General features: G+C 38.9%; 1 protein-coding gene across 1 annotated transcript in view; it reads right to left on the minus strand.

The window, feature by feature from the left end:
• Positions 1 to 22,440, minus strand: part of LOC149197135 (uncharacterized) — a 249,099-nt gene that overhangs the window by 166,283 nt on the left and 60,376 nt on the right. Inside the window, exons 4-5 of the mRNA XM_089405742.1 lie at positions 20,357 to 20,596; positions 19,947 to 20,039 (exon numbers count right to left, since the gene is read on the minus strand). Of these exons, the coding sequence (XP_089261868.1) occupies positions 19,947 to 20,039; positions 20,357 to 20,596 (333 nt within the window). The remainder of the gene's footprint in view (positions 1 to 19,946; positions 20,040 to 20,356; positions 20,597 to 22,440) is intronic.

The following is a 22,440-nucleotide window of genomic DNA, read 5'->3' on the forward strand; positions in this document are numbered from 1 at the left end:
TGAGAGAAGAGTCCCTTTCTGCCCAGTAGGAGAAGAGCCTCTTTTCTGCGCAAGAGAGAGAGAGAGAGATGTGATGAGAGAGTGTGTCCAAATGAGGAAAAGACCTCCTGTATTTAAATACAAATGTTGATGATTGAATACATGTGATTGTTGGGCTTCTGAACCTACATGAGTTGTTGGTCGGCTTGATAATTATTCCATAATCAAAATAAATTCATATCTCCATAAATACTTGTCAAAATCGGATGACCTTTAAATCAATCCTACACCTCTCGACGAGAGGAATCTAATAAGAATATTATCAGCCATGAATAAGATGACCCACATGGAGTTTGCCTCTAGTTTCCAATTTTAACACTCCGTCTCAACTAGGGAGAACTCCATCTGCAATTCGTCTGTTGGTCGCTACTATTCATCCATCAAATGCACTGCCCTGTACAGCTTGACCCCTGCTCTGCTCTGCTCTATTATACCTGCCCTACTTTGCTCTGCTCTGCTCTGCTTTGTCCGAATTATGAAGAAGAAGAAATGATCGAGGATGTATCATACCATCCTCCACTGACTCAAAGTCAGTCTCAGAGTGTGTACCACTGGTCCCAGACCAGTCCTCAACCGACCCGAAGTCAGTGTCATAGTGGGTACAACTCCTACCACTGGTCCCAGACCAGTATCATTGATCCCAGATCAATGAAGGTCATCCTAGCATAGGGAGTACAGTAGATATAGCGATGCGTCCATCGGTACTACTATGGTCCCTATCCTCATTTCCCTGCTCATTGATCAGATGAGAAGTACTTCCCATGAGTCCTAGACTACATAGGTAGGATGCCTCAACAAGAGAACTAATCAACCCTGTCCACAGGAGAGCGAATCATCCTATCCCACAAGAGAGCGAATCATCTTGTCCCACAAGAGAGCGAATCATCTTGTCCACAAGAGAGCGAATCATCCTATCCATAATCGCCATGGAGAACACATCATCCGGGCCTCACAGAACTAATCATCCTGCTACATAATCGTCATGGAGAACACATCATCTAGACCTCACAAGAGAACTAATCATCCTGCTACATAGTCGCCACGGGGTGTCACAGAGTAAGTTTTGATTCTTTTACCCTGTATACGTACACCAACAGGGGATTGTAAGTCACCCTGTGGTCATATGTTGCTCCAAGAAGTACCCCGCACCCCCCCAGAGCTCCAAGAGCTCCATACATCATATAGGGCCCTCATTAAAGGGTTTCTGAACGACACCAAGTCGTTCTCGGAAAGTCAAAAATTTGACCTTTCCTAGGGGCTTTGTCAGAATGTCGGTGACCTGTTCATCTGTACCGATATGCTGGAGCCTTATAACTCCTCGCTGCACCATATCTTGAATATAGTGGTACCTAATATTGATATGCTTGGAGCGATCATGAAATACGGGATTTCTGACAAACGAATCCCACTCTAGTTATCACACAGGATCATGGTGGTATCCAATGTAAATCCAAATAGCTCACTGAAGAGCTTTCGCAACTAGACTGCCTCACAGGAGGCCATGCTAGCAGCAATATACTTTGCCTCGACGGTGCTCAAAGCCACCGACTTCTGCTTCTTGCTCATCTAGGATATCGAAGCAGATCCCAAGGAGAAACAACACCCGGAAGTGCTCTTACGATCCATCACACTGCTTGCCCAATCAGCATCAGTGTATCCAAGTAGTCTCACATCTCTGGCAGTGTATCTTAACCCATAAGTAATTGTGCCACGAAGATATCTCAACAGATTCTTGGCACCAATCCAATGTATATGGTGAGGTTCAACCATATGTTGACTCAACGTGTTGACTGCAAAGCATATATCTGGACGGGAGTTCACTAAGAACATTAATGCTCCGATGAGTTGACGATACTCGGTGGCATCTCGTAAAACAGGTCCAGCAGCGCTACCGCTTAACTTCTTAAAGACAAGCTCCATCGGGGTAGTAACAGGCTTACAGTCCACCATACCGAATCTTTCCAATATCTTCACCACATATTTTCCTTGTGATAGGAAAATTTCCCTTGGCTTCTGCCAGACTTCAAGTCCTAGGAAATAGTGCATCAGTCTTAGGTCCTTCATTTCAAATTCAGAAGCCAACTCCCTCTTACATTTGTGAATGAGAGGATCTGCACCGGTTAGAAAGAGACAGCACCAGTATGAGAGGTTTGTCATCTTCAACCTTAAAGTAAAGGTTAGGATCGGCTTCACTCCTAGTGAACCCCAGCTTCATCAAGTAGTTATCGATCCTCTCATACCATGCTCAAGGTGCTTGCTTCAACCCATAAAGAGCCTTCTTCAACCTGCATACATGAGATTTTCGATCATAAATCTCAAATCCTCCGGGTTGCTCCACGTAGACCTCTTCTTTGGTCGAACCATGCAAGAACGTAGTCTTGACATCCATCTGATGTAGGTTCCATCCTTGTGAAGCCGCAAGGGCTATGATCGAGCGAATGGTGGTATATCTGGCAACAGGTGCAAATATCTCATCATAGTCTATACCTTCCTTCTGGGAGAAGCCAAGAGCGACAAAACGAGCCTATAATTACCCGTACTTCCATCTGATGTATGCTTTATCTTGTAAAGCCATTTAGAAGTGACAATTGTCTTGTCCTGGGGTCTGGGAACTACTTCCCAGACATCATTCTTCATAATAGACTCATATTCTTCGATCATGGCATCCTTCCATACTTTATGCTTGACGGCATCTGAGAATGATGAAGGCTCATTTTGTATGATCGTGCTCATGATGGTCAGGTATCCCTGATACCTGTTGGGTTTCTTACTTTCACAAAAGGTTCCTCGGGTGCAGTGTGTCCTTCAGCATCATCGAGTAGCCCCCTAAGCCAAGAGGGCCTCTTCCTAGAAGAGGAAGGCTCAGGTGGATCAATAGGATCCATGGGTTCTTCCACATCAGGCATTGTTTCATCATCCTTTTCTTTCAGTTCCCTGGTGTCAGTTTCTTGACAACTCCTCAAAGTCGGAAGATTTTCCACCTTGCTAAGAGCCATTTCTTCGTCAAAGGTGACATCATGACTAATCACGACTTCCCTTTGACCGGCTACATAGATTTTATAGCCCTTAGTATTTTCACCATAGCCCAAAAAGATTCATTTCTTTCTAGATGCACCCAATTTATTCATTTTCTCTTTCAGCACATGAAAATATACATGGCTTCCAAAAATTCTAAAATGAGATACGTCAGGTTTCTTACCAATGAACATTTCTTCAGGAGTCTTGGAATCTAATGCTTGATGAGGGCATTGGTTTTGTACATATGCGACGGTGTTTGCAGCTTTGGCCCATAGAAACTTCGAAAGTCTTTGATCATGGAGCATGGCACGGACAGCTTCCACAATCATACAGTTCTTCCTTTCTGCCACACCATTGTGTTCAAGAGTATATGGTGTAGTAGTCTCCCTCTTAATGCCAGCCTCTTTACAAAAGTCATGAAACTCGTTAGATTCATATTCAGTACCATTATCAGTCCTTAAGATCTTGATCTTCTTTTCAGTTTGATTCTCGATCAAGGCTTTGAAGTGTCAAAACCAAGAGAACACTTCATCCTTCTTTTTCAAGAAGTATATCCAATTCTTTCAAGAATAGTCATTTGTAAAAGTGAGGTAATATGAATATCCTCCCAAGGAGTTCACAAGGATCATACCAGATATGTCTGAGTGAACCAACTGTAATATATCGGAGGTCTTGCTTTGGCTTGAGGGGAATGGTCCCCTTTTGAGCTTTCCTTCAGCACATCCCGAACATACACCTTCTTTCTCTACTCGGAATTCGGGCATCCCTGTCACCATTTGTCTTACATCGGGTAGAGCTTTATAATGAAGGTGGGCAAACCTCCAATGCCAAAGTTCAGACTAAAGAGATGTGTCACAAGACATGACACCTAGCGGACTTCCACCGACCTGATATAATGAATGCACTTGAAACCTAAGAGTAAAGGTATCTTTAACATTGTTATTCCATACACGTACCTTGCCATCGCTGAAGGCCACCTTGTAGCCTTTGTCTTCCATTGCCGAGATGGACACCAGGTTCTTTTTGTGGTCAGGTGCATATAATACATCCTGTAAGTGGATCGTATTACCTTGATTCAATTTAAGAGAGACATTGCCTACACCTTTCACGGGATATTTCATATTATCTCCAAGGACAATTTCCAGGTTAGTTTCTTTCTCTATCAGATTATGAAGAACTTCTTTGTAACCAGTGAAGTGCCTTGAGGCACCACTATCAATAAGCCAAATTCCTAGCAAGTCCGAAGGAGCAGTGGTAGATAGAGCAGTTGGTAGATAATATTCATCCTGCTTATTGTCAACAGTGTTAGATTCATACCTAGAATTTCTAGCCTTCTTGAATGATTGTCCTCTTGATTACCAGCACTCCTTTTACCTCTGCTATTAGATTTGCTATACCTATGATTGCCATGAGAGGGATTTTGATCATTGTCCCAGTGTGAGTCCCTTCTATCATGGCATTCTCTTGCATAGTGACCTGCTTTATCGCAAATGTAACATCGTCCTTTTCTTCCACCCTTAGGTCCAGCCTTTCTTTTTGATTTAGTCCCGGAATTATTTCTTTTCTTAGCACGAGAAGAAAAGGCAGCAAGAGGACCTTTAGGCATGGGCATTTCTTGCTCTTCTATCCTTGTTTCTTCTTGAATGCATCTTTCCATTAATTCCTCGAAACCAGGAATTACGCTATTGTTTAGAAGAGTAGTCCTGAAGACGTACCATTCGGATGGTAATCCTCCAAGAGTCGTGAGTGCCATTTCCCTATCAGCGATAATCTCCCCAATAGATAGGAGATCGTTCTAGATCTGGATGGTTCTTAAGGAATATGCTTGCATGCCTCATCTTTGCCCTTCTTAATTTCCTTCAGCTTATTTCTAAGAAACAAAACTTGATTTGCATCATTAACTTTAAATAAACTCACCAGTCTATCATAGATTTCCTTGGAGGTGTTCAAGTCGGAGATGTAGGCCACCAAGCTCTTGTCGATAGATTCCCGGATGATCTCTTTGTTTTGACTTCACCGGTTTTCCATTTGTTCCTGGCAGTGGCGAGTGCAATTGATGGAGGCTCAACAATATTGCCTCTCACATGGTCCAACACTCCTTGATCTTCTAAGGTTAGATCAAGAGACATCTTCCATCCATGATAGTCAAACTTCTCACGGAGCTTGTCTTCAGCAAGGAAGTGTGTTGAGACCCCATAGTTCTTTTAGGATAGCCTTGCCAATCTTCTCTTCAGTGATTGCTCTTGCTCTTGCTTGGGCTTTGTCTTCACCTCAGAGCTGATACCATGTTAAGTTATCGTATGTTCTATGCTTGGAGCAGTTTACTTCTTTTTCTTATTATTATCCACAGATTAGCAATCACATATACATTAAGTAAAGTGAAGATAGAACATTAAACGATCGACAGAAAACAAGCCAAGACAAGAGACACAAGATATGGCGGCTAGCCAGGGACAAACCCCAATATGGGGAAACCCTTTGATCAAATCTTCTTTTATCTTCAATAATTCAGCAGCAGCAAACCCTAGATCAGCCCTCAACTAGGGCAAACAATATGTTGCAAACCGACCGTCGGATCGCTTGATTCCTTCACCAAAAAATGCGGCCTTCTGAGGAGAGTCAATTCCACCTATAGCGCAGTTCTGAGAGAGAGAAAGATGGTCAACACTGGTCAAACTTCCAATCTGTAGTTGCAGCCTGAGTCACCAGGTTCGGTGAATTTGAACGAATAAGTTCAAAATTCGCCAAACTTCAAACGAATACAAACTTATTCGTTCAAGTTCGCCGAATTTAATGGCGAACTCAAATTTAATGACGAACAAAATCGATTAAGTTCGTTTTTGGTTCGAATAAAATCGTTTTGGTTCGAAGTTTTTTTTTGTTTTAAATAAATTTCCATATCAATCGCAGTGCCGTTTTACCAAATCAATTGCGGGTTTCATTGTTTGCCGGAGGGTTAGACTGTTAGTTTCATTGTTTGCGTCGTGCGGAGGGTTTAAATCGTTTGATACACAGTTACACTGCCAGTCTACAGACTACCACCGAGCACCGACGACCAATCGACCACTGACCTCAGTCCTCAACCGAACTCCGAGTCTCCGCGTGAGAAACATACTGATACACGTAACACAACTCGGCTCTTGACTGAGGACTCTTACTGCCTCAGGCTCTCAGGCTTCAGCCTCCAGCTCGACTTTGAAGTTCACTCCTACACCGTGCATGCCGAGTAGTCTTGACTCCTGCACACCGAGCAGTGCACACTGCACAGTAACTTGTAAGTTTATAAATTTACGCCATCATGAGTAATCAGCATTGCTACAGTATGATCATACTACTACCTATGTTCATATAAGATGACTGCTGTAGATTTAGCCCTTCACTTTAATATTTTCAAATAGTTTGGTCATCATGGATTTGGATAGGCTGTCACTGTGCACGTACCTTAATCTACGCTTTCAAGCAAGCCTTAATCTGATCTTAGTCCCTTTAACTATGACCTTAACTTCCTCCTTTTCTGCTGCCAAAATCGAACCTGATATGCCTCTTAGGATCACTGTGATCTGAGATAGATAATCCTCAAACTCAACTGCTAATCAGTAACTTATACTGCAGCCTAATATGAAAATAATGTGGCCTTTTTCTCAGGATTAGGATGACCTTTAGACAGTAAAAATTACACTTAAAAGATGCCCTTAGATCTATCATAGACAATCGATTGCATGCCTTTTCATCTGCCTCAGATATGTCCTAAAATAGGTTTCAAAGCAGGCTCAGAAGAGGTCTGAAATCATGCTTCAAATCAGGCCAAAGATAGGCCTCAGAACCAGTCGAAATGTAGCCCAGAACTAGCCTCAGACTTGGCCTTCAATAGTCTCAGAGATGGCCAAAACGGGCCTCAAAAAGAGGGCCGAAACTGAGCCTCGGAATTGGGTCTAAATTTGCTTGAACTGATAATTTTTTTTATATAAAATATAGTTTCAAATTTTCATAATTTAATTCTGCAAAAAAAAAAAAAAACTAATGAAAATGTAAATTCAAAAAAAAATTGCAAACATTTCTGACTTCAAGCCTTCACCAATTTTCAACAATTAGAGGTTCAGAACCTTCAAATTTCAATGGCACCCCCAAAATCAACTGCTATAGCTTGGAAGTTTGTCAAAAAAGATGGTTATAATCTTTCATGTCAGTTGTGTGGACATAATTTCACTAGTACTTTAACTAGAGTAGTGGATCACCTTCTCGGTATTAGCAATGGAAGTGGAGATGGTGTTGAAGCCTATACTAAGATCACTGATGAACAAAAAGCCACAGTATAAAAAGACCATTCCAATTCACAAATGCAAAGGAGAAAAGGGTAAATAAGAGGCAGCGAATTGAGAGGGAGATTGCCATGTCTTCCTCCAACACCATTAATTCAATCTCAAACATTGGTGGATCATGTTCTACTCAAGCAAAAACAGGTGGAACCAAAACATTAAATTAATTCTGGAAACCTGTTGAGAAACAGGAAGTTGATGATGTTGTTGCAGAATTCTTTTATGCATGTGCAATTCCTTTTAATGTGGCGAGGAGTCCATATTTTAAAAATGTAATTAAAAAGGCCATTGATTTTCGGAAGGGCTATGTTCCTCCTGGATCTGAACTTTACGAACAACTTTGCTAAAGAAACCAAAAGACAGAGTGACAGGAAAGTTGGCTGAGATTAAAGAGTCTTGGAAGCTTACAGGATGCACAATTTTGAGTGATGGTTGGTCAGATTTGTGTCATCGCTCATTGATCAATGTGCTTGTTTATTGTCCTCAAGGGGTACTTTTCTTGAAGGCAATAAATGCAATGGATCAAGTGAAGACATCAAAATTTATTTTTGGAATTTTGGATGAAGTGATTCAAGAGGTTGGGGTGGAAAATGTTGTATGTGTTATTACAAATAAATTTCAGTGTTGTTAAAATTGCGATAAAATCGCGATTTAATGAAAAAATCGCAATTTTTTCAGCTTGCCGATCAAATCGCGATTTTTATACGAAAAAATCGCCTACTTTTTTTTTGCCGATTTTTACTGAAAAAATCGCGATTTTTTCGAAAAAAGCGCGATTTTTAACGAAAAAATCGTGGGGGCTCAGGACAGCATAGTTTTATAACTTTTTTTGGGTTTTTTCATGCAATGTTTTTTGAAAGAAACAAATAATTTTTGAGTGGGGTAGCTTAATGATCAAGTCTAGGCCCTAGTATGGATATGCTATTCATGGTAATGTTAAATTCTTAAAGTAAAAGTGACATTCTCCTTAATCTTCATTTTCATCCTTTTACTTAAATTTTTAACATTACCATGAAATGACTCAGGATGTTTGAGAGTGGTTCCAGCCTCATTGGATTTCATATGGAGAAAGTAGAATTTTAGATTTCATTTAAAATCCAGCAGACTTATCAGTTTTTCAGGATTTCAGGATTGGGAGATTGTAATGTTTCCAGGTGACACCACCTGCCCGGGCTACCCCTGCCACCAGTAGAGGACGTGGTCTACCTCCTATAGCTCCTACTTCTAGTTCTTCAACGTCTAGATCACATCAGACTCCACTGCCATTTCCACCTGCACGGGCACCAGCATCTACATCTAGAGGGAAAGGGAAAGCTGTGGCATTTTCTCGCAAGAGGGGCAGAGGAAATCAATAGGATTAGACTTTCATTTTATTGTATATGACATTATGACATGATGAGATACATTATCATATTTTTTGTTGATATTTTGAGGTTGAGTTGGGACTTACTATTCAGGACATGATTCAATGTTATGTGTGATTTTAGCGCTAGAAATGATATTAAACATCTTATATATTAGTTTTTTTATCATATTTATGTGTCAATCTATTTATTTTATGTTGTAGATGGTTTAGATATTAAAAAAATTGAAAAAAAATGAATATTTTTGTACCAAACGATTTTTTCCCACTTTTTTCCGATTTTTTCCCGATTTTTCCGATTTTTTCCGATTCGTTCCCCACGCCGATTTAATCCCGATCACGCTTTTAACAACATTGCAAATAATGCATCAAATTGTGTTGGTGCAGGGAAGCTAATTATGGAAAAGTATAATCAGATTTATTGGACCCCTTGTGCAGCTCACTGCTTGGATTTAATGTTGCATGACTTAGCCAAATTTCCTTGGGTCAATGAGACAATCCGAAGAGCCAAAACAATTGCAAACTTCATCATCAACCATCGTCTCACTTTGAGCATATACAGGAAGAATGCATCAAAAGAGTTGTTGAGGCCTTGTGATACAAGGTTTGCCACTTTTTATATTACTCTGAAAAGAGTTGTTAAGGAAAAAGTGAGCCTAGGAGCTGTTTTTTGCAACACTGAGTGGGAGAGGTCTACCCTTTCAAAAGAAACTAAGGGAAAAATGTTGAACAAATAGTGCTCAATAATGGCTTTTGGGAAAATGCAAACAAGGTTTTAAAAATTTGTGGCCCAATTGTTAATGTGCTCCGCATGGTTGATGATGACAAACCTTGTATGGGTTTTGTTTACGAAAGCATTGATCGTTGCAAAGAGACCATTGCAACTGCTTTTAATAATGTGGAAGTTGATTACAAGGAGATATGGGATTTAATTGATCAAAGATGGAAGATGATGCATAGTCCATTACATGCAGCAGCATGCTATTTGGACCCTAGATTGTTTGGGTTACCAAGACATAGGGATGAAGAAATCATGAATGGACTTATCCAATCTATTGAGAAGCTAAATCCACATCCAAAAATTGCAGGTTTGATCAGAAGTCAGTTGAGGGCATACAGGTTAGAAGAAGGGTTATTTGGAACACAATCAGCAAAGTATGATAGGAGCAGAAGTGATCCAGCAGTATGGTGGGAATTTTATGGTTTAGGGGCACCAGAATTGCAAAATTTTGCAATTCGTATCTTAAGCCAGGGATCAAGTGCATCAGCATGTGAAAGGAATTGGAGTTCCTTTGACCACATTCATTCCAAGAAAAGAAATAGATTGTTATCTAGAAGATTAGAAGATCTTGTTTATGTTTGTAGTAACTTGCAGTTGGCATTGAAGAATGTGGCTAAAGAGTCATCCAATTCCTCTACTCCGTGGATCGATCCTGTTCCAAATGCATCAATGGATGACGCTGATTTGTACATTGATAGTGACATTGACAGGGAATTGACTGATGAATCTAATGCTGAAGCATCTAGCGGATTCACAACTCCTACTGCTCTTGATGACATAGAACTTTTTGATATAACAAGTGGGCCACAGGAACATCAAGAATAAAACTTGTGTTCCTGTTTTAGATTTCTAGTTTACTTTTTGCATGAACAATTTTCTAAAACTGCCAAGCTACTTTAAAGTTTAAACTTTCGAGTTTATATATTTTGAATACTTTTTTATCAGATTGTTTTTCAATATATGAAATCTGATATGGCCCATGGTTTTGTTGAATTTGATATGTGTGCCAAATTGTCAATGTCTATGATGAATTTCTCACCTTGTTTATTATGTATGGAACTTTGGAAGCTGGAACTTGGTTCTTTATTGGAATTTGGCACTCGCTTTCATGGTTTATAAAAGTTTAAAACTATGTCGAAATGATTTAAATGTTTGAGCAATAATCTTATGTCTTTGCAATGTGCATTATGGACTTTGAATTTGACTTTAAATTGATTTTATATATATATATATATATACTTTTTTTTTCGAATTTCTATATGTCGAATTTTATGTCGAACTTTATCGACAAAATTTTAGTTGCCAAACTTTATTCGAATTTCAAGGTCGCCAAACTTGAACTCGAACACGAACCTGGTGACTTAGGTTGTAGCCCTAAATCTGTGTCCTTCCTTCCACACATGTGAGAGAAGAGTCCCTTTCTGCGCAGTAAGAGAAGAGCCTCTTTTCTGCGCAGGAGAGAGAGAGAGAGAGGTGATGAGAGAGAGTGTCCAAATGAGGAAAAGACCTCCTGTATTTATATACAAATGTTGATGATTGAATAGATGTGACTGTTGGGCTTCTGAGCCTACATGACTTGCTGATCAGCTTGATAATTATTCCATAATCAAAATAAATTCAGATCTCCATAAATACTTATCAGAATCGGATGATCTTTAGATCAATCCTACACCTCTCGACGAGAGGAATCTAATAAGAATATTATCAGCCATGAATAAGATGACCCACATGGAGTTTGGCCCTAGTTGCCAATTTTAACAAAATTAAATCATTCTCATAGTTAATAAAGGTGTTTCGGAGAATATGAATCCACTATTATGAAGAAGTTGATGATATCAACATCTATGAAGATATTCTAATCAGAAACAACGAAGGCTTGATGACATATGGAGGGAATATTGTGAATAACCCATCAATGGTTTGTGTTAGGAATTAAGCAAAGGGAAAAATGCATCTATTATCCTCTATAGATATGTTAAAGAGAAATACGCTGAGCCTTTTATGTTAGAGACTAGAAAGCAAGATCAGGAAGATGGTCACCTCTCCCCTCGCTCCCATGAGCCATTGTTGCTAAACATTGCAGGGAATGATGAAGAAAAGGAGTCACCAATGGAAGATGTCAAAGAAATATACGATGAGAATGATAAACAATATGATGCTAGCCCCAAGGGTTAGCTAAGTTGGCCGAATCCCCGTCATTAAAGCATCACTGTTATTGAGAGGGCATAGGTTCAATTCTCTCCACACTCTCGAGGCTAGGCTTCGTGGTTGAGCCGGTAGGAAGTGATCCTTTCGAGTAGACCTACCTAGTATAATACAATGTTATCAAAACAGGACCGGTCATCAAACCGGTAGACCCCCTAGATCGGGAGTCAGTCAGAACCAGACCAAAAAGCCGGTCAACCAAAAGCACATAAAATATTCAAATTTTAAAGAAAAACATATATTTTCATGTACATCCATGTGAATCCAAACCATTTATACACAAATAAGCAAAAGTTCTCATCTATATAGCATGTAAGGGTGCACATTACCAAAATAACACCAAGTGAAATCCATCTCTTAACCAAAAATGCATCGACAAATAGGTCCTAGATGGCCTCTAGCATCCAAGAAAAATATTGCTATAACAAATATGTACTTATCTTCAAAATATTTTCCTATATTGGGATATTCGTCATCAATATCACCCTCTAAGCATTTAAATAAGATGGAAAATGCTTAGCATGTCAATTCAAGATTTTGTTCGAGTGATGGGTACATTTTTAGTGGGATCATGATAGATGAGTTCAACAATCAATGCCATTAACATCAAGGTACATAGAGGGATTGGTGCTCTTTATTAAATGCTAGTTCCATACCCTCATACATGAAAAAATCCAATGGAAACATTGCAATCCCCCCAATTCTGAAACCCTAAAAAACTATTAAGTCTATTGGATTTTGAGCGGGATCTAAAATTCTACTTTCTCCATATGAAATCCAATGAGCTCGGAACCACTCGCAAACATCCCGAGTCATTTCATGGTAATGTCAGAAATTTAAGTAAAAGGGTGAAAATCCAACAGACTTAATAGTTTTTCAGGGTTTCAGAATTGGGGGGATTGCAATGTTTCCATCGGGATTTTTCATGTATGAGGGTATGGAACTAGCATTTATTAAAGAGCACCAATACCTCTATGTACCTTGATGTTAATGGCATTGATTGTTGAACTCATCTATCATGATCCCACTAAAAATATACGCATCACTCGAACAAAATCTTGAATTGACATGTTAAGCATTTTCAATCTTATTTAAATGCTTAGAGGGTGATATTGATGAAAAGATCCCAATATAAGCAAAGATTTTACATCCTGAGTCATTTCATGGTAATATCAAAAATTTAAGTAAAAGGATGAAAATGAAAGATAATGAGACAATCTCATTTATCTTTCATTTTCATCCTTTTACTTTAAGAGTTTAACATTACCATGAATTTCATAGCAATAGTAGGGCCATGGGCCTAAATATTAGGCATTTGGTCAAATACTAGGCCTCCCCAGTCATAAATCATTAGTTTAGAAGAAATAATTACGTTCACAGGGTCCTTGATAGCATTGTTCAATGAAAAAAGTCCGATTCAATACCAAACCAGACAAAAGCAGCCTGGTTCACCGGTTCAAAACAGTTTTTCCCTCCAACCGATTGGACCAACTGGTTATGACCGGTTCAGTCCTGTTTTGATAACATTGGTACAATATTTCGTGGATGTAAGGGTCACTGATCTCTGGGGACTGTGAACCACAAAGAGAACAAAGAAAGAAAAAGCAATAAGATGCCTCCAATAAAAATGAAGGGACTTTTAACCAACATGTAAATGAAGAGGAGCTTGATGTCGGGCTCATTCAAGAGCCCACCCATCCTCCTCCATATGAAAGCATAATTTTGACAAGTTGCACTACATTCTAAGCAATTGATCTTTATGACACATCAACTAGTGATTTGGAAGAGGATTCAATAAACATTTCAAGAGGATGGTGACCATGAAGAGATGGACTCTATTGATGCATTCCTTAAGGTGGATAGATGTGAATGTGACTTGAGTTTTTCTATATTCACAGGTGATCCTTTCTATGACACAGACGCTGATGGATATCAAGTTACAGAGTTTTGGCCACATCATCAACCAATTCATTCCATAGAGCAGTCATATCAAGTGAGTCAAGGACAAACATATGTACAAGTGCAACAAGAGGACTTTTGCATTCAGGTTCTAATAGAAATTCATCAACAATGGATGTCCTTGATATATGGTTCACAGATGTACAAAGATTCATTTTACAAGGAAAATCTCAATGCGATAGTAGTGGACAAGTTCCAACATCTTCAGATCCAAACATGCTTTAGAAGCTTCCAACATGCTTTTCTAAAACAACTAATTCTAAGTAGTTGTCTAAAAATATATTTTTTATTTTCATTAATTTTCTTACCATTGTTGTGTGCATGTGATTAGGGCCAACCAAGGAGGACAACAATCACTATGCAAGTTCTAATTGAAACCACGACCCAAGACTTCGTTAACTGCCAATTTAACAAACAACAATGATGATTGGGCTTATGTTTACAATGAGAAATATCATTATATCAACTCGATCAATCAATGGATTGAAGTAGCTTGCAGTGGCACAAAGACACCTTGGTGCTTCTTCAACTTTCTTCCACATGATGTAGATGTAGATTTACTTGCAAAGTTTGTCCAAACCATGAAAGAGTTTACCAAATATAGTTATCTTAAGTTTAACATTTCATTATTTTGCCTAGAAACCATGCACAAAGGTAAAACCCAAGGTAATGCTAAACTTATTTGTTGGTTGCATTGGTTACATGATTTTATTTATCGTGCTCCATTTATCTTAGATTAGATTAGAGTAGCTGAATAAGCTCTCTATTATGAGCATTAGATTAGACACTCGCATTGCATTTGCATGCTAATTTATGTTTTATCATTTGCACTTGCATTTTATTTTAGCTATCTCATTTCATGCAATGCCATTCCAATCATTTAAATTTGCTTTAGTTATGTTATTTCATTTTGCATTTTTGCTACCTTAGGAATTGATAGGATTTTAGTCCAATTGATTCCCTATATTTGATGCCTACTTTGCGAGATTGTTTCAAGTGACAAGCGGTAGATTCTAGGGTTCTCACATCCTCCCAAGTGGAGCATGTGTCCTGCAATTAGAGCCAATTGTTACCCCTCTTTCAACGAGGGCACCTATAGATTCATTGCAACATTCTTAAGCACCATTATAAGCCTAATGTCACAAGTCAAAAACCATGTAACAACCATGTGAGGCCTTGTAGACATCCTAGACCCTGTGTCACTTTGAATCAAGCATGCTTTGGTTTGACCATTGCCTTGTCCCTTTGAGTATGCAACAAGTTTCTTTTGTCCTAATAGGATTGGAGCGCCTGAGGTAAGCTTCTATGTGGACTCATGGTTTTGTAAGATCTTTGCGATGTAGGGGTGATCACCAATGTAGGGGCTAGTCCATCACATGTCGGGTGCACCTATGTCTTTCTGCATGGTTATGAGTCTATCAAGTCTATGTGTGACCTTAGCTTTGGTGTCATATCCTTCAGATGTTTCTCATATATATCAGACTCACAGTCAGTGACATTTTCACACCTCCCAATGTAGTTCCTGTTTTCCAAGGCAGTGTGGTATGAGAAGTCAAAAAGTCAACAGGGTCCTAGATTGTAGAGCAAGCCCTCCCCTGTCATGTAAAGGATAGTCATCATCATCCAACTCTGGGATAAGCAACGCCCATCAAACAATGTCAAGGCCATCCTGGAAGCACCCCAAGTACATTGGGCACATGATCCATAAATCCAACACCAAGCTTCATGGGCTCAACATTTCAACATCTATGGGCACGATGGAATGTCAATTACCATGTGAAATCATCATATAGCTCAACATTTACTCTAGGTGGTAAACACTATATCAACAAGGTCGTCTTTGCTCTCTAGAATGGGTAAAATGGCCTTAAGTATGTCGTTGAATGGAGTGATAATCATGTATACAAAGGCCTCTATTGCTATGACAACACCACTATAATGCCCCAAAATAAAATAAAAAAATTACCAGAAAATTGCTTAACCAAGATTTAACCCTAAATCTCTCCAAACAATAGCAAAATATGCACCATGAGTTTATGACAACAGAAACAGATTTACATTATGGAATCAAGAAATGTTGCAAACTCATAAGAAATACTACAAACTTAGCTTTATTAATAAAGATATAATATGACAGTACAATAGCTGAAGTTAGTTGAGAGAAGATGGCCACAAAATACTTTTTCGCAAGTTGAACCTAACTTCCACAAAAATAACCGAAGATGACACCCAAGTTGAGGATCTGAGTGGTCCTCACTCCAATATCACTAAAGCTCTATGAAACTCCTAGATGAAGTCTCCTCAAGAAGTGTTGGGTTTTCGCCCAACACTCAATAGCATACCTGAGGGTTTTTGCCCTCAGCTAAAGTAGCTAGGAACTAGGTGTGAAAATTCCTTAAACCCAGGAATTCCTACTGCAACACTGATGATATTTCTTCTACTTGTTAGATTCACATGAACAAGTTATTTGCAGTTTCCTACGACAAACATCAAAATACATACACTGCAGCCTACACCAATTAAATTATATGTCAAAACAAGAAATTGAACAATAGAGAAAGATACACACAATGACAGTTATTTTTGGACAAATGTCCCTATAAAAACCCAATGCAGAAAAACCGGTTCAGCAGATCTGAGGCTTTATTATTATGCAGTAGTAAAACCTGAATACATCTCTGGAAGCCTTCCCTCCAATCCAGTTATAGAGAAGAATCCTAACAGAGAGATTTGTGAGATTACCTCACACTATAAATGGGAATCCTAGTTGATTCCAACCTCCTTACTAGCTCCGGTGTCCAAACAATCGGATTGTCAAGCCTCCACCTTCCTTGGTCGTCTGCCAACTTCACGATCCACTCATATAACTCAACCGGGAAGGAACAAAAGAAGATTTCGTGTAATTCTGTGTACAGGTATATGTCCAACCACTGTTCTTTCGTCAATCGCAGATTATTGTTTTCTTGTGTCGTGAATTCGTGGATCTTTCTATCCAACCAGGTTTCGATTTCTTTCTTAGTTGGATTCCAATGATACGACATCATACATCTCTCATGCAGATCCCAATCCCGGCAACGGAAGCATTTGTTGGCTTGATGGGCCCTGACCCAGGTCCAACGTTAATCAGCCAAGCAAATCCCTACACCACTGGCCCCTTCGGCATCAGCCCGCAGTGCATGGACCGAGTCTCACCCGAAGCAGTTGGGGGGGTACAAGAACCAAGTTTCCGCACCATGAGATGGTCGTGATGTCGATCTATACTTTCTGATCATGCCTTCGTGCAGATCGATAAGCCTTTAGGGCTTACCGATGATCCTTCTCTTCCGTCCTTCAGTACCTCCGCGAAGATACCCGACTGATATTTGCACAGCCCTAACCCGAGGTCCAGGCACTTACGCGCCTCTATGGCTACGTTACTGTATAAATTCCCAAAGTTATCTTAAGTGTTTACCTCCTCTAAAATGCATTTACAATTATCTTCACGTAAACCTATATTCTTGCTTGCGTTCAATTAACAAATATAATCAAATACATCCGCGCATCAAATAAGCATTATAATGTAAACCTAGACTGTAACATAATATAATCATATGCATTAAACAGGGACAAAATACACTGTGATTGGAGAATACTTCTCTTTATTGATATCTCAAGTTTAGTACAGACTCTATCCGCCCTGCGCACACAGCTGCAAGGGTCTGTGCACTCAGCTGCGAAATTCCACCCTAGGCCTCTGCGCACTCAGCTGCAGAGCCTCTACCTACGCTAAGACCCGAGAACACTTAGAACTTCTTACCCACAAACTCTTCCTTTCTTACTTCCCCTTCTTCCTTAGACTCTTCTAAGACTCCCTTTTTATACAATCCCATGGTCCGCAAACCATGGGTAGATCTTTACAGCCGACATGAGACTTTACAAAACAAGAGCAGACAACCCTTTACGACTTTTGACATCTTCGCGCTTTGCGACCACAAATTGCGGAGACTTTACATCTTTATTACAAAATTTGGGCTTTCTGCCCCAAAACATGGACTTTTAGCCCCAAAACTGACTCTTGGGGGAACCCGTTCCCAACATGTAACAAGGGAGCAATCGTGGAGACATGAGTAACCCTTTCCACATCCCACTTTTTCTACCCCTTTGGTGCACCTTTTATTTTTTATGATTTGCTTTGATTTGGGTGTACAGCTTAGAAGCCCAAGTTTGCTTTCTGAGACACTTCATTATTACCCCTTAGGGATGAGTTAGCGTATCACTCACTAGAGTTGGGACAATACAAGAATTCCTTCAAAAATGAAGCATCATAATGCTTAAGGAACTAGGTGATGGCTAATAAGCGTGGTAGAGCTCAAGCTAGGCTTTTGCCCACACACTAATCAAATGTCCCAACGATTTTATACATTTTATCTTTATCTGTCATTGTGATTTTCTTATGCACTTACCTTTCCTTTAGTTGTATCAACCTCCAAGGAAAAGCTTCTGACCCAAACTGAAGGATAAGCATGAAAAGGTGCCAATCGCAATGACCAATGACCACTAGCCCAAAGAATGGAGATCAAAAAATGGGAAAGGTGGAAAGTGATAAGTATGGAATATCATGGACTTGCTACTTCAATTAGAGTCTCCCTATTAGTATACTTCCTAAAACCCTGAGGCCTCAAAGGAGGTCTCAATGGATGAGAGTCAAAGACTAGCCTCCCCAATGAAGTGAGAGAACAAGAATACAGTCAAGATCAGTGAATTATCTAGTTTACCCCTTGATCGATATTAGTATGCCCATAACATTAAGTGAAAGCGCATCATTGCAAAATGATTGGATGACCCACCTTCCTTCAAGAAGGAATGCTAGATGGGAGAGAGAGATTTGACCCGGACAAAGAAGTGGAGGATCTTGTCATTATGTTATGTGTTGATCATATAGGGTTGTTGGCTAGTTGTTGGTCCAAGGAGGAGAAAAGTTTTCTCCTATGGATTACCCACGTTTTGGTAGGTAACTACTAACAGTAACAATAGGAAAGTATCGCCCTATCTATGCCAATGACCCTTGGAGACAAAATAGAGAAGAGGGATTAAGCTCTAAGATTTTGCGACCAGGGTAATTAATGGTATACTAAATTAAAGCTGACATTCTCCTTTATCCTACGTTATCTATCACTTTAGTTATATTTCTAAAATTAGCATTATTTGTTTCAAAATGTTTAATAGTGGTTCCAACTGTTGATGACAGTAGCACCAGACAAGTACTTCTGCATAATTCTAAGTGTCTAGCCGAGTGGAAGTGATTCACAGCACCTTTAGCCTTGCCAATCAATTTAATTAAATGGATTCTTCAAGGAATTATTAAACTAATCTCATTGTGATAAGAAAAAGTGAGTTAATCTAAGGAAATACAAAGGTTATTTGCATTAGTGAATTAGATGAATCTCAACCATTGATTTCAAATGAAGTTGAAAACGAATTTCAATTGTCAATCACTTTGGAGATTAAGAGGGATATTCATCTATGTGGTGCAGAGTCCGAGAAAGAGTGTAAGGGGCAGTAAAGGAGAAGGATCTAAATCAGCTAGCAAGACAAAAGGAAAGGCTTTGGATGGACGAATTGGAAGGGCCTCTTAGCATGTGGGAAAACCTCTCGATGCTACATAAAAGTCAACAGAAGTGCCCAAAGTACTAGGCATATATGATCAGTACCTGATACATGCTCCACAACCCTAGTATAGAGTCCCCATCTAGTATGTACACCCAAGAATCAAGTACATGTTCCCGTGTTACAAAACCATTGACACAATGCTAACAATAAAATTAGAGTTAGGTCATTAGGACCTCTATTATACACTAACATTACGTCAGGTCACCTTATGATCCTCATTAAATTATTATTTTCATGTCAATATTCTCATAACAAGGAATTCACATTATAGTGCAGCATTCTCAAATGAGAAAATTTAATTATATCAGATTCAAACAAATAACAAGAACACCATACATTTTGCAAACACAGAAATAACTTCTTGTGTCAAGTCATATTGTCACATACTGAAATAAGAGATTAGTGATTTAGTCATCCACTGAAGCATAAAAAGGAACCATCATACACTCATCATCTAATCCTTCTAAATTGGACCAGTCAATTCCAAAATATTCCAAAGCACACTGAATGCATGCATAGAAGAAAAAAGGTCAATGATGATGATGATAAGTAAAATATATTTCATTAGTAACAAGAATGTGCATTAACAAAAAGAACGGGAAAGGTTCCATGTTACTTCTTCAGTAGTAACATCCTCTGGTAATCCAGTCACATAAACATGTGTGTTGACCTTCAAATCAAACCAACCTTCTGCTGGCATGTTGGCTTCCTGTCCAAAGAAAACAAAATTCTACTCATAAGAAAACGTTTGATTCCTACTCCAGTAACTAAAATTTACATTACACTAAATGTCCTTAACTGTAAAATGAAGGGTCTGTGTAACAAGATCATAATTAATTGCATGTTCGACTTCTTGCAACCATGACTTATAAAACTATCAGAAGATCACAATTCTTCACACTAAACTTTCCATAGCGAAGGATCCTCCCATCTTTGCAAAAGCACTTGAAGGCAATTACAGCTACAGTGATAAAAAAATTGAAGTAGCTATATTCGGAAAAAAAAAAGGGAAAACACAAACTACACCTTTTTTTCATCTCGGTCATCCTCCAACTTCCGTTTTAAGCCAACTTTTGATTCTACAGGTAAGGAATCATCTTTGCATTCCTTCTCATCCGAGTTGTCAGCAACCGTTATTGGCGGCATAATTTCCTCTTCATTCACAAATGTCATTTCCTCCAGTCCTATTGGCGGCATAATTTCCTCTTCATTCACAAATGTCATTTCCTCCAGTCCGTACAGTGAATCTTTATGAAAAGAGTCATCCTATTGATTTAAAAGCAAAATAGCATGCATCAGATTGATCCACTATCAATAATGCCCATCCATCATCAGTTTACAGTCATTCAGAAGAAACCTAATCACTAGTGAAGTGCAAAATAAAAATTTTGATCTTCAATCACCCATTACAAATTAAAATGAAAACTTTCACATCAATAGAGTATTTGAAGTGGCATTAGTTAATCACCACGCAATCCTGATACAAATGTTTATTCATAGTATAATCACTCAGTTGTATTCTAGCAGGTGCTGAGTCTATGGTTACAATCTTAAATGCCAAGTGGCTTGTTTTCTGCACTCTCAAGCATCTCATATTTGCATCTAATTCCGTGTTTTAGATTTCAGATTGTAGCACGCAACATTTTGATCTTCAGTTCAAAAGCTGAAAACAAGAGTTGATGTGGCACAATAATTCTTCAAAATCAAAGGAACTGTTATTTATATGTGCAAAATAAGAGCTTATCACACCTAAAGTGGATAATGATAGAAAGAGAAAATTCCTAAAGTTGTTATAGAGGTAAACAGTTCAGCCCCCGAGTATAATGGAAATCACACAGAAGGATAACAACAACAGTACTTCAATGGAAGCTTACAACTTGTCAATATGAAAAGTCAAACCATGAGACAGAATCGATACAACAGATTAGTTTAAGATTTAAGGTCCACGAGACCAAAAAGTTTACAACAGCAGATTAGGGTTACCAAATTTAAAAACTATAGCAATACAATGCAGGCTGCAGCACATGGGTGCTCAAAGGAGTAATGAATAAGGTACTCATCTGATATATCCCATTTCTGTCCATCTCAAACTACACACATACACATTTTGCAAACTCATATTTATCATAGCTATTTTCCCGTTAGTCAAAATATGCAAGCCAGGCCAGTGAAAGCAGTGAGCTGCTATTGCTCCCACCAGGGTTTGAATCCACCAAAAATGACATGTATGTCCCTTCTGGACTGGCGCACCCTGCAAGTGGAGCATTGAATAGCAGATGAGGTAACGGTCATTGAGTCAAGCCCAGTGGGGTCACAAACCCCTGGAAAATATGCAAGGAAGCATCCACCTGTTGATAGGTGGTTAAAGCTGGGCACTTAGTTAAAGGAAACTAATCAACATTTCCATGGCTATTTTCTCATTTCCTAAAGTTTTGAAAATGCATGTTACAGTACCTATACATATTTCAGAAATTTTACCTCTTTGCCTGTTCCACATGACTCAGTTTTATGTAATTCCTCTATTCTGCTCTCTAAGAACTGTTTCTGCCAGCTAAAAACAAGGATTATAAAACAGAAACTAACAACCAACTTAAGGGCTGCCTAACAACAAGGATCCTGAAAGGTAACATAAATTTGAACATGAGATCAGTCTGATTAAGGCATGACCCATTTTTAATACAATAATACACCCCTATATCCACGTACAAAGAGGTAGCGTTGTGCATTGAAAATTATGCTCAGAACTGTGGCAGCCATTTAGCTATTTCCACTCCACTTCAGGTAGCTAAGTACTACTAAGTAATTCCTCATTTGGACTGACCTTTCCAAAACAGAGGTTTGAACTTTTACTTGTGTATGAAGTATACATGTATCTGTTTGCTTCTTGTAGAACAGCTATGATTTTGACTTCGTTATTCTCAAACTGATAATAAAGCAGTATTTCCAACCCAAAAAGGGAATATTTGTATACAGGATTTATAACTAAGACTGTCCTCCACAGAAGAGCTTGTGATGTAGCGTATCTTTGAATCTTACACTTGATAAGTTATGCATAGAATTTCTGCCTATTGCAAAAAACTATGATTTCATTTTCCTTTTGGAAAAAGCTA

The sequence above is a fragment of the Pinus tabuliformis genome, chromosome 2_2 (genome assembly GCF_031772625.1).
Source record: "Pinus tabuliformis cultivar Carrire ecotype Pingquan chromosome 2_2, CPIR1, whole genome shotgun sequence".
NCBI classification, from domain to species: Eukaryota; Viridiplantae; Streptophyta; class Pinopsida; order Pinales; family Pinaceae; genus Pinus; species Pinus tabuliformis.